Consider the following 14,173-nt stretch of genomic DNA (forward strand, 5'->3'; position numbering starts at 1 on the left):
CGAGCCACTTCTGCTAGCATTACAGAGCCTTCATGGTTTCACTTCCCCATTGCAAGGATCATATGTTTATTACCCTCTAGCTAAGTTCCCCACTGGCTATACCCGACTTTCAATGTCCCTTCCCAGGACGACATACCACTCCACCTGGAATGTCACACTCGCATCTTTCCCCCCATGTCGCTCTACTGACCATAGCTCGACCTTGCTCCAAACCAAACTGCTTTAGATGGGTTGCAGGGTGCTAAAGGAGACTCTCCCATGTGATCTTTGTGTTCACATCGACACACTGGTCCCACCCCCCAAGTGTGGTGGTCTTCGCCCTACGATCCCTTTGATCCCCCGAAAACACTCACGGGCCTGACCGCCCCCTAAATACCCCATCTTCCAAATTTCGCTATAATCACACCCCCGTACTGCCACACGCCACTTAGTGCGGCGTCACCGAGGACACCTCTGGGGTTTCTTGTCTGTTGCCCTGCCCTAATATCTGTTTTCCTTCCTTCCCCTCCCTTCACTTGACTGGACTTACGCTCTCCCCTGACCCTATCGACACCACTCCCAGTGTCCCGACTCCTACCCACCCAACCCCCACCCCACCTGCTTGGGCTCGCGAAGATGGGGGACTTGTCCGACCTGAAGGTGGTCTCTCTCAATACAAAAGGTCTTAACGCACCTGAAAAACGCTCCTTAATCCTAGGAGACTTACACAAAGAGCATCTATAGCGCTGCTCCAGGAGACACACTTCAAACATAACAAAATCCCTAGACTCACCAACCACAACTACCACTTGGCCTATCACGCCTCCTCCCCCTCCAAGATCTATTTAGATATTACAAGGCGACGCATCTCACCAGAGTCTTACATTGTCACCTCCACACTGACACTAAACTGTGGGCCCCGCTGGAGAATGACACTTCAGGCATTCCCCTCTCCTCGTTGGTATGGCTCAGACCCGCGCTGTATACCTTACTCCAGAGTGACCTCCCACCACAGGGAACTCACCCACGCACTGGGAACGGAATCTCCACGCCACGATCCCTGAGGACACGTGGATGGACATCTGCTCAACGGTCCACAAATGCGCATTTAACAGCAGAATGCAGGAAACTAATTACAAACTACTAGTGTCTTGGTACAGAACTCCCCATTTACTACTTCGCATACACCCAGCCGTGTCCCCGCTGTGCTGGAGATGCCACATAGAAGATGGCACCCTCACGCACATTTTTTGGTCCTGCCCCCAAATACAACCGTTCTGGAGGAAAGTATACGAGGCAATCCGTAAGATCACAGGAGCCACACTTCCCTTTTCACCCACACATTCCCTCTTACATTGGGAACCTGACCACCCAACAGGCGCATTTAAATCGCTACACAGACACCCCATTAATGCTGCACGCACGATCATTCCACGCCACTGGCGACAGACCGACGTCCCCACAATCCGCGAATGGCTAGCACAGGTTGGCCATGTCTACGAAATGGAGGAACTGTTGGCCACCAAGCAAGACAAACTGGATCACTTTAGATCGATGTGGGCTTGCTGGACCTACTTTACCACGGCAACTGACCTTACCACCCTTTATTGAGCCACCTTCAGGTCTGGTCAGAAACAATTCTACATGGCCCCCCCCATATTCATGTCTCAAATCCCTAACCCAACCCCTTCCCTATACACCCCCACTGACTTCCCTTTGTCCTCTGCTTGCAACATTATACACCAAACTGACCTTAACCTCTCGGACTCTAGACCGCCCCGAAAAGAGACAACAGGGTATCAACTACTGATATATGGCACTCACTGAGCTGATACGCTACCCATTTAACATGCCTAGTTCAATGGCTAACTCGGATTACCTTGATGTATCGCGACGAAATAGACCGGGAAACTCTGCTGAGACTCCATTGAGCTCACTGGAACATTTTGGTAGCACGAGAACACTGATGGCACTTACACCCTAACCCTCCCTTCTCTTCCCATACCCCCTACCTTTTGCTTTCCCACTGGTTCCCTCTATGACACATCGAATGACCCGTATGTGGGGCGACAGCATCTATATGTATCCCTATTGTACCCATGTAAAATCTTAATAAAAACCTATTTGAAACAAAAAAATTAAAAATCTAGCAAAATAGTACGTCGAGCAAGCTATTAGGACCCCTCACCTCGAGCAGAGACCCTGTGCCCAGCCTCTGGAACTATTGAGCCATCGATCCAGCCTCCAGCTACCCCCAGCACCAAGGAACAGTTACACTTCCCCTGACTGGACTCTCACCAAACAGCAAGTATATCTCTGCCATACTATATACAGGGGAAGTGTTGGTGCTGCCACCTTGTGGGGAAGCCTCATATCACATCCTCACTGCTATTCTGCTATCTGCTCCATTGCTGCTGCTTAGCCATAGTTGTTGTCACCTGCATGTAACTCTTATTGGGCTTAGTGACGTTAACTGGCTCTCTCCTCAAACACTGCTGCACCATATACCCTGGACTGTTAATTCCTCAACCATATTAGGTAGACTCAAGTTCGGTCCTTAGTGAAGCAACTAAGGCATCGAACTACAAATCACAACACGGCCCCAATGCTGTATAATTGAGGGCGTGCCTATACAACACGAATCCAACTCAATGCTCCCAGGATAAATGGTGTATGATGTGTAAGGGGTTCCGACTGCACTCACTGAATTAAAGTGTTACCGTGAACCTCCCTCCTGAACCATTTCCACTTACCTCCGCAGCTGAGATCCTACACTCGCCATCGTGCTCGCAGGAATCGTTACATAGTGTGGCTGAAGTTGCACACAGGGAGAGGTGTCCCGCCTCTTCCTGTCTGCGGCGTCTGACACATCCAGCCGTCAACCGCATGAGCACCACAGGAGCAGAGCCATAGCTAGCTCCTTTTGCGCCTGAGGCAAGAAAAAAAATGTGCCCCCCCAACAGGCGTGTGACGTCACCCAGCGCGCCCCACCTCCAGGATGTGTTTTGTTTTTTTTTTATTAATTTTTTTAATTCCTTTTTATTATTTTTTATTTCATTTTTATTTTTTTAATTTAATTTTTTTTACTGTTGGGGGGCTGTGGGGAAATATTAGGGGTCTAAACAGCCCCCTACTATTTCCCTTTTAAAATAGAAAAAGAAATTGAGGACACAAAGTCCTCCAATCCCTTTTTCTGCATCATCTGTTCTAAATGAATGGAAAGTACGGAGGCTTCCCATTCATTCAGAAAACATTTACTATCATCCAGTTTCTGAATGGGGAGGAGCCTCTGTACTGAGTGCTACTCCGCACTGAGAAACTCATGAATGTACAGGAAGTAATGTAAAGCACTTCCTGCTCATTCATAACTGGGGACACATAGTACTATGTGTCCCCTGTTATTTACAAATACTGGAGTGATCAGCTGATTGCTCCAGTGTTTGCTCTGCACAGAGGATCGGTACATATCACTGATATACGTACTGATCCTCTGCCGCTCAACCATGCACAGAGCTCAGCCTGCAGCTTTTCCTCTGGATCCCCGCTGCTCAGCCACACCAGAAAATGTGTCTTTCTAATGTAAAAATGTATTGGAATAAGTCATTTACTTACAATACTGGTGTCCTGTGGGGATAAAAATATAGTAGCTGCTGACTTCTTTTTAAAGATGCAGAATCAGAGGCTGTCATTCTGACCCTAGCTTCACTACTTAGTAAATCGCCAACCTGGAACAAACCTGTACCATTCAAACTATGCTTATTGCTTGCTTGTTTCAGGTCAGTGACTTCTTACAAAGTTAAGTTAGGATGACAGCTCCAGAGCTTCTAACTTTAAAGGGAACCTTACTCATTATTACACTTTTAAAAGTAAATCTTCTACGTGAAATTTACTAAAACTGGACCAAACAGAATCTGGAGCAACTGTGCATAGTAACCAATTAACTTCTATCTTCAGCTTCTTCCGTTAAGCTTTGAAAATGAAAGCTATGAATTGATTGGTTAATATGCACAGCTGCTCCAGATTCTGTACGCTCCAGTCTCAGTAAATTCCCCTCCCTGTAAGGAAAGACACTACAAGGTCTACAAGATGCTTACTGTTATTTCCACTCTTCAGTGTTACTCTCTGATTTACGGGTTATTCACCAAGCCGAAGTCAACAGAGCTGAACGACGTTCGGCTATTCACTCCGGCTCAGTACGGCTGATTTCAGCTGTACATCGGCTGCCTTCGGTCAGCTAAACATGCTCTGCATGTTCAGCTGAGCCGAAGCGCAGAGGGACTTCGACTCAGCCGATCCAACATCTGGATCAGCTGAGCCGAAGTTCCGGCAGCTCACTCGGTGACGTCCGCCCCTATTCACATAGGGGCCAAACAGCAGTGAGTGAATAGCCGAATGCCGCCAGCCGAATGCCGCCAATAGCCGAACTGGACCGCGTACTCCAGATGAGGTCGAACCAATGATCTATAAAGTGGCAAAATTATAGACTTGTCCCTGCAATACATCCCCTTTTTAATACAGGACAAAACCCTGCTAGCTTTGTTTACAGCAGCCTGGCACTGCAAGCTACCTTTCAGTTAAATTGAAGGTCCATGAAATTGTCGCGCAACATGTTTAGAAATCGCCCTGCCTTTGCCGAACCCGAAGTTCCATTGGCCCAATTGATGTCTGGGTGATTGACCTTTTCATTTATCCATGCAGGTTTATCTCTCGATATTTTATTTTTCTTACCCAATGGTATGCACTTGGTAAGAGCATTATGCAATGTATTCTTAAGGCCTCATTCACACACAAAGCAAGCGCAAAATTGTATATTGCGTACATGCGCGTATGTACGTGCGCAGGACTCAAAATTTTAAGTCCTAAGCTACTAGCCAGGCCTTAAAAGTTGCTCGCCACCAGTTGCCCCACCTAACCCCTACCCTGCCCCGGCCTTGACTCCGCCAGGTCAGCGGTGTGACGCAGAGTACAAAGATCAGTAACAACGCACAGTACAGAAGTCAGTGGTGCAATGCAGAATACAGAGGCCAGCTGTGTGACGCACAGTACACCGGTCAGTAATGTGACGTGCAGTACACCGGTCAGTAATGTGATGCGCAGTACACCGGTCAGTAATGTGACGCACAGTACACCGGTCAGTAACGTGACGCGCAGTACACCGGTCAGTAACGTGACGCGCGGAAGAAAGAAAAGGGACTTACAGTGCACTTAGCTGATGGTATTGAGGTGCCCTCTTCTTTCTCCCGGTTATCGTGGTGGTGGTGGTGGCGAGAGGTGTTACAGAGATCCTCCATGTACCAAGATAGAACTTTCTTTTGCATAACTTTCTGGCCAGGTGTCTCACTGTCTCTGCAGTCTTCCTCCCAGCCTGGCAGCTGAGGTGGGCGGAGGAAGCTGCAGAAGACAGCGGAAGGGAAGGCAGAAAAACATAATGTCGTCGAGGGGGGGCGGGACCAGGGATGGGACCAGGGCCGGTGCAAGGATTTTTGCCTACACAGGCGAAGGTGCATTTTTGCATACATGCATATACGTACGTGCATATACGTGCAACACACGTATATATGCGCGGAAAATACGAAGAAATACGCTGCCCGGACGCATCTCGGTTCCATTCTGTTTTTGCGCATTTTCACGCCACACAAATATACAACTCTATACACAGCTATGTGTATGGAGCCATTTATTTGCATATGGTACAATACGCGTGTATATGCGCGGCAGTGTGAATGAGGCCTAAAGTAATCCCACTTCTCGTCGGTGTTCAATGTTAAAAACAAGTTGTCCCATTTAGTGTCATACACAGGTGACGCAGCTTATCGAAGTTTGCCTTTTCTGAAATTTAGCGTTCTTGTCAAACCAACACACTTCTCTTTTCTGTACCCAACATTAAAGGTAATCATCCTGTGATCACTATTACCCAATGTATCCCTAATCGCTATGTCTGCAACTAGATTCACATTATTAGTGATTAATAGATCCAGAATTGCATTGTTCCTGGTCGCAACCTCAACCATCTGGTCCATGAAATTGTCCCGCAAAAGGGTTTAGAAAACGGCCAGCCTTTGTAGAATGTTTGATAGAAAAAAACTGCACTAAGAATCAAATAACACTCTTAAGAGCAGCTGTGGTTAATAGGTGAGTACACCCAAAATAGGAAAAAAGAAAATAGCACTGCGCTTCAAACTCAAAAATGATATTCCTAAAATGTGAAAAGAATAGTATGAAATGTGAAATTGTCACAACAAAGTGATAAACGATTTTGTGTCATACACAACACCTGTGTTGCACAATGCCTGTGCTGATGATAGTAAGAAAAAGCACTAGGTCTAATGGTCTAGACACTATAAACCATAATAAACATGGGGGAAAAAAACAAAAAAACGTGCTAGTACATCTCATAAAATGTGTACATATAGAAAATCCTGTGTTAAATCTCACAAGTGATGTACAACTTCCACTTAATCTACATAACCACATGTGAAGTCCATTACTTCTGGATACAATAAAATCCTTGAAGTATGTGATGATATATCTTCCAACTTTTATAATCAACACCACATCCGTGAATGCAAAAACGAATTAGTGAATCAGTGCTCTCCAGTCTCCACTGTGCTCAAAGATAAGATCTGGCGGCACTCACCGACTCCTATTGCTCACCATATTTCAGATGAACAATTAGCGCTTTGTTGATATATATAGAACCAAATCCTCTCCTTTGTTTTTAATCTGACAATAAATCGGGGTAGATTTCTCCCAACTCTGGCTTATCTTTCCAAAATCGTGTAAAACTTCTACCTTCTCTTGGGCTCAGAGGGAGAAAAAAAGGCTTCCCATAGTGTTGTATGTCAGAATAAATTTATGATTGCAAGGCTCGCATAAATCCGCCCACCTAATGCATTTCATCACTATTGACTTCCTCTGAGGCGACGGTCTGCATACAGACCGTATGCAGACCGTCGCCTCAGAGGAAGTCAATAGTGACGAAATGCATCAGGTGGGCGGATCTATGCGAGCATTGCAATCAAATTGTTACAGAAGTTTGCTCGCTGTGACTGAGGGGGACCTAAATATATAAGGTGATGTTCATCCTGGAGTTCTTCTTTAAAGCCAAACTCCAGGAAAAAATTGTAATTTACACACCGCACTGGATGTGTAAAATATCATTAAAAAGCTGTATTTTATGTGTGGAGGGCCACTGCAAAGTATAAAAATCTTACCTTGCAGTATGCCATCAGTGCTGGACTTCTAAGTAACGTGGGGAGTAAGAGATGTAACTTGAGCAGTAAAGTCCTCCAGTTGCATCACCTGCTCCTCCTGACTACTTGCCAGTTGCCTATTTTTCGAAAGAATACAAGGCATTCTGTAAATAGAGAAGATATGTTACATCCCTGCCCTCTCCCCACTTTCTACAATCACAGAATGCCTTGTGTTCTTTAAAAAGATACAAGGCATTTTGTGAATGGGCGGGTAGTGGTATGATTGAGGCTACGGATGTCCCTATACCAGGCATTTTCACATGTACTTGTAATCGTGAAAATGCCCAGATCCTTAAGGCCGATACCAGCCCTTTAAAGTTTTAAGCCGCAGCGGCTGCTGAGTTCCCACACTTGTGGGGACCTCGGCAGCCTGCTGGGGGCCTGGCAGTAGCTGTCCATGGCAATGCCTGTCCGGTTCTATATCTCCTCCTTCCCAGCGCAGGCACAGCCATGTACGGCCCCACACAGCACAGTACAGCCACGGAGATGGCACAAGCCCGATCAACTCTCCATAGCCTAGCCACTGCCCGCAGAGCCCTGCAAAGATTCACATGCCTCCACGGTGAGATCGCAGCCTGGTGTGATGTATGGGGCTCTGGGGATATATATTGTGCTCTGAGGTCATGTATTGTGCTCTGGGGTCATGTATTGTGCTCTGGGGTCATGTATTGTGCTCTGGGGACAGGTATTGTGCTCTGGGGACATGTATTGTGCTCTGGGGACATGTATTGTGCTCTGGGGACACGTATTCTGCTCTGGGGATATGTATTTTGCTCTGGGGATATGTATTGTGCTCTGGGGACATGTATTGTGCTTTGTGGACATGTATTGTGCTCTGGGGACATGTATTGTGCTCTGGGGACATGTATTGTGCTTTGGGGACATGTATTGTGCTCTGGAGACATGTATTGTTCTCTGGGGACATGTATTGTGCTCTTGGGAAGCTCTGGGGATATGTATTTTGCTCTGGGGATATGTATTGTGCTCTGGGGACATGTATTGTGCTTTGTGGACATGTATTGTGCTCTGGGGACATGTATTGTGCTCTGGGGACATGTATTGTGCTTTGGGGACATGTATTGTGCTCTGGAGACATGTATTGTTCTCTGGGGACATGTATTGTGCTCTTGGGACATGTATTGTGCTTTGGGGACATGTATTGTGCTCTGGTGACACGTATTGTGCTATGGTGACACATATTGTTTTCTATGGGGACATGCATTGTGCTTTGGGGACATGTATTGTGCTCTGGTGACATGTATTGTGCTTTGGGGACATGTATTGTGCTCTGGGGACATCTGTATTTACCTCTGGTGAGAAACTGCCCTAAAATCATCAGTCTGTGTTGTTTTAGAAAAAATTTCACATGTCCCTTTAGGAAAAAGTATCGGTATTGGTATCTGCAAGTACAAGTACCTGAGGGAAAGTACTTGTACTTGGTCTTGAAAAAGTGGTATCAGGACATTACTAATAGGGGCAATATACTGCATCCCTCACTCCCGTAGTGCCCAGAAGCCCAGTGTTATACAGTATGCACGGGATGAGACGGCATGCTGCAAGGTAAGATTTGTATACTTTGCAGCGGCCCTCCACACATAACACAGCTTTTTAATGATAATTTATACACCCAGTGCGGTGTGTAATTTATATTTTGTTCCAGGAGTTTGGCTTTAAAGTATTACTAAAGGCAGGGCGTTTTTACCTTAATGCATTCTCTGCATTACCTTACAGTCACTGCCACCGGTCCCCGAAGCGATCCTCCGTCTGAACTTTCTGGTCACGGGGGAGGAGATTGAGGGCAGAGGAGCCATAGGCTCCTTCTGCCAACAATTAACCTATTGAGCCAAGAGGAGGGGCATGGCCTGCCGCAGGTTTGTGTGTCTCCATGAATGCACACAGCCACTTGCGGGCACAGCCGGGAACGAGCACACACGGATGCCTCCACAACAGCTGCTTAGCTGATAGCGGCACCAGTGCAGGGGGCACGGGGAGAGTGCTGCAGGGACCCACTAGAGAACGAGGAACTGAACATTTTTAATTTAAAACAACAAAGGAGCTTTAATATCACTTTGAATACATGGGCTGCCACGGCTGTTCTTATAAAAACTAGGTGCATGTTTTTTCTGGCTTTAACATTTTTTGAGCCATTGAAAAGCAGGCAAGGAAAGTCAGAACATATATATTTACGTCATGACAAGTTGGCTTTTAACATATTTGTTAACAAAGTGGCCTTGTATCTCTGTGCCACATGGATACGTAATACAAATGGTTCAACCTAATGTAGTTACTGGGTATAGTGAATCTGGGTTCAGACACTTTAGATGTGTGTTTGGCTGCTTGCAAGAAAGTGAAGCCACCAATTCTTGCACCTTTAAAAATAAGTCAGTAGTGTAAGCCATCATATTTATAATCTTATAGAAACAAATAATTAATACTATAGCAGCATAGAAATCAGTTTCTATTAGTAAACTATCCCTTCTTCTAATGCTCTTCTCTTGTGAACTATTTCTAGAAATATAACAATGACTGGTGGATTGGACGAGCAGTTCGGGAAGGCTGTGAGGTGGGTTTCATCCCAAGCCCCGTCAAGCTGGAACACATGAGAATGTTGCAGGAACAGAAGATGCGACAGAGCCGGCTCAGTACCAGGTGACTGCAGTACAATCTCGTTCATACTGTTATGTGATTTTCCTACCACATCTCTGCTACTCCCACACGTTTCTCTCACACATCGGATGTTCTCCTTTACCACCTTACTATTTTCTCATCTCCTTATCTTGCCTTGCAGTAAATCCATTGGAAACTCCAGTAGTTTAGGTGATGTAGTCAGTGGTACACGGAGACCAACTCCACCAGCTACAGGTGAGGAATTCGATCCTGTCCTCCTTCTATTCATAGGTAGCACATCACATGCTATCAAACCCCATTTTGCTAGCTATTCTTTACATGTATTAAACACACGAACATGAACTTAATTCGTTCCACGATCCTGGTCACGAACCGAATTGGTCGCCAACCGAATCAAACTGTGATCAGACCGCGATCTTGACTAGAGGAAGCCACGACCATGTGTCAGAGCAGGGAAGATGGCTCCGGCTGTGTTTGTCACCCTAGTTTGCGAACAGAAGCAACATTTTGCCAAACTTCCTGTTCATGAACCAAATTGTTCGCGAACAGAAGCGTTCGTGAACCGAGGTACCATTGTATCTATCTATAACTAAGTTTAACTGCAAATATAAGGGTATCCATAAATGTGATTATTTTTTTTTAATGACTTGATGCAAGTTTATTTAACCCCTTAATGACTGAGCTTTTTTTCCAGTTTGTTTGTTAATGACTGACACACTTTTTACATTTTTGCTGTGTGATTCTTCCATGGCAGTAATATACTTTCTTACTAAGCGCACCCACACATACTATATATTGTTTTTTTAGGGGACAGATAGGGCTATATATTTATATCACATATGTGTGCCTAACGCCTCACTTGGTACAAATAAAATATACAAAAAGAAGAAAAAACTTAAAGAAAACACTTTTTCCCCAGTTTTGATTAAACATTTTTTAGAAAAATAGCACAGCTAAAAGAAATGCATTAAAATAAATTAATTTATTTGTCCTTTATTTGAAAACACCTCACATGCCTAGGATTTCATACATTTTTCTGTACTTTTCAGCCTAAAACTAAAAGCTAACATTTTCTTTTTTTCTCTAAAAGCTAATAGTAGTAGGTTAGTGGCATACAATGTCACTGCCACTAAGTGTAACACCTAGTGACAGCGACATACTTTGACCTTTGGCTGCTGATTCACCAACTACTCTCATCGTCTTCCACTTCATACCTGATACCTATTGGCTACTGACCTCGGCTTGTTTGCCTGCTGTTTCAGCTACTGGACTGCGAGCCTGATCCAGATCGTGACAGTTTGCTTGATACATTTGGTCATAAGAAGGGGTAAGGTAAATCCCTAAGTAGGGCAGTGCAGAGGTCACCCACAAATAAGGGAAGGATTGATTCAAGGGGTGGCATAAGGGTGGGGGAAGAGATAAATTGAGTGCTTTGGATTTGTTCATGTTAACATATAGTCCTGTAAGATCACCAAACAGTTGTAGTAAGGTTGGAGGTTTGGGAGGGAGATTAAGGGTTCAGTGATGATCAGGAATGCATCATCTGCAAACATGCTTATTTTGTGATGGTAGCCCGCCATCTCCAGACCCTTGATGTCCTTATGTTGTCATATTGCCTGTGCCAAAGGTCCTATGGCCAGTCGGAACAGGAGAGGGGACAATGGGCAACCCTGTCTGGTCCCTCTAGTAATGGGAAAAGTTGCGGAGCGAAATCTCTGATACTGGACATAGGCTGCGGAAGTGGAGTACAAGGCATCAATCCATTGCAAAGATTATGGGCCAAAGCCCCATTTAGTAAGGTTGTAATGCAGATAATCCCACCCCACAGAATTAAATGCCTTCCAAATATCTAGTGCCAATAACATAGTCGGCAATTTCCTATGATGTGAAAGATGTAAAAGATCGGATATTCTCTTAACACTATCTCCAGCTTGTTGCCCCAACATGAAACCAACCTGGTCTTTGGAAATCAAATCCAAAAGGAGGGATTGAAGTGTGATTGTTAACAATTTGGTAACCAATTTTACGTCTATTAATTAGCGATATGGGACTATAGTTAGTCCAGGAGGCGTGGTCAGTATCAGGCTTGGAAATCATACAAATGAACGATAGTAAAGATTCCTGTCACAATTGACCCCCATTTCGCAAAGTGTTAAAGATGTGGTTAGGTGCGGGGTATCTACAAACTTCTTGTAATAAATGGAACTAAACCCATCAGGGCCCAGACGTTTCCCATTTTTAGGTTGTTTAATAACATATGATACCTCATCAGATGTTATAGCGGCATCCATTAATTATTTGGAGTCTTCAGAAAGGGAAGGAAGGTTAAGAGTAGGGAAGAAGGCATCGGCATGTTGTCTATCTAAGGAGCCTGTAGTTCGGTATAGATATTGCAAATGAGTTTGGAAAGCTTTAGGTATTTTGGTAGGATGAGCCGTCACTGGGCCACCATGGAGGCGAAGTTGAATGGGGTATCTTCTATAGTTGGGGTCTCTGAGTCTATGTGTCAACAAGCTATCGTCTTTTTCTCCCATAAGGTAGAATCTATGTTTGGACCAGGCCAATTGGTTATTAGATAAATGTGTAAGGCAAAGATTTAGTTCAGTCCGGATATTAAACAAGCGGGATCTATTTCCCGGAGAAGGATCCTGTTGGAAATTTTGGGAGGCCCTTTGAAGATCTGACTCCAGTTGGTCAATGCGGGACATTCTCTTTTTCTTGGCCTGGGAGGCCAGTTGAATCAGTTTACCGCGAAGCTTCCCAGACCGTTATTGGGGAGGATACCAAGGTAGAGTTCAAATCAAAGTAGTCCATAAAAGTAGCTTGGACAGAAGCCAGAGTATTAGGATCTATGAGTAAAGACTCCTTCAATGTTCAGGTGAATCCCTCCTTACGCAGGAAAGGCAGTTTAAAGTTAATCACCACCAGGTCGTGGTCAGACCACGCTACGGGGCAGATAGCAGCCAAGGTCACCTGTGGGAGAGTGATAGAACGTAACAGTATGGGGTCGATATGAGAATACATTGTGCGGGTTGGAGTAAAACGTATATTGCTCTCTAAGGGGATAGAGTTCTCTCCAGGAATCTACAAGTTGATATTGTGTCAATAATGACCAAAAATGTTTTGGCTGGGGCTATATCTAGAGAAGAGGTTGCCGGTGTCAAGGGTCATGACGATCAACATGTGGATACAGCAAGAGGTTGGAGTCCCCACATAACACCAAAGTTCCCTTAGCATGAGAATCAACAACTTGGAGTAAATGTGAAAGGAAACCCAAACCCAAGCAGTCATGGATTGAACCCACCAAAACCAAATACCTGCCCTCCAGATCCTTAAGTTCAAATTAAAGGAATAGAGCGACCAAACACTATTAGGACTCCTCTATGTTTCGTCTGTGCCGAAGCTGAAGAAAACACAGGATAATTAGAATGTAGGTATTTCTGAGAGGAGGATTGGGAGAAATGTGTCTCCTGGAGACAATATCAGCACAAATCTGTTTGAAGTGTCTAAAGGCCTTCACTCTCTTGTTCGGTTTATTAAAATCCTGTACATTAAGGGATAAGACCTTAAGGGACATTTCACCTACTGGGAGAAAAGACTGGGAGTAACAGCAGGGAGAAGCGAGTATGAATATAGAAGCAGACAAGAGAAGCAGAGAGATCAATGAAATAGTAAAGGCAAGGAGAGAGAAAGAAGAAAGAGAGGAGGGTTTGGAGAATCGTTAAAGAGAAACACCGGGTCGTAAAATACTAGTATCTGGACCAATTGAATAAAACAGTGTTCACTCGTCAAGACTCTGGGCATAAACCAGGTCAGAGATAGTGAAACGTGGGGTGCATGGTAGATACCAGAATGGGATACGGACCTTTTCTGTAAACATAAAAAAAAAGACTGACTTTATATTCGACAAAGGCGGGCCGATTTCTGAACTTGTTGCGAGACAATTTCTTGGAACAGATGGTGGAGGTTCCAACTAGGAAAAATGCCATCCTAGATTTAATAATTACTAATAATGGGGAATTAATCGAGGATATTGTAATTGGGGAGACACTGGGTAGTAGTGATCACAATGTGATTACTTTCAATATTAAATACAGGAAAGGAAAGAGGGCGGGACGGACAAGAACCCTTCATTTCAGAAGGGCCAACTTCGATACGTTGCGCAAACTAGTCAGGGAAATAAAATGGGATAACTCATTTCACAACCTAAACTCAGATCAAATGTGGGACTGCTTCAGGAACACATTACATATTGCCATTTCAAAGTGTATACCATTGGGTAACAAAAACAAGAGATCAAAGACTAAACCGAT

At 44.7% G+C, this 14,173-nt stretch overlaps 1 protein-coding gene across 2 annotated transcripts in view; it reads left to right on the top strand.

Moving 5' to 3' along the window:
* CACNB1 (calcium voltage-gated channel auxiliary subunit beta 1) overlaps positions 1-14,173 on the top strand; it is a 129,749-nt gene that overhangs the window by 85,935 nt on the left and 29,641 nt on the right. For both annotated transcript variants that reach the window (XM_018561066.1, XM_018561064.1), the window contains exons 5-6: positions 9,745-9,881; positions 10,021-10,094. In XM_018561066.1, coding sequence (XP_018416568.1) covers positions 9,745-9,881; positions 10,021-10,094 — 211 coding nt within the window. The remainder of the gene's footprint in view (positions 1-9,744; positions 9,882-10,020; positions 10,095-14,173) is intronic.

This window comes from Nanorana parkeri, unplaced genomic scaffold, assembly GCF_000935625.1.
Source record: "Nanorana parkeri isolate BGI_ZX_2015 unplaced genomic scaffold, ASM93562v1 scaffold497, whole genome shotgun sequence".
Classification (NCBI taxonomy): Eukaryota; Metazoa; Chordata; class Amphibia; order Anura; family Dicroglossidae; genus Nanorana; species Nanorana parkeri.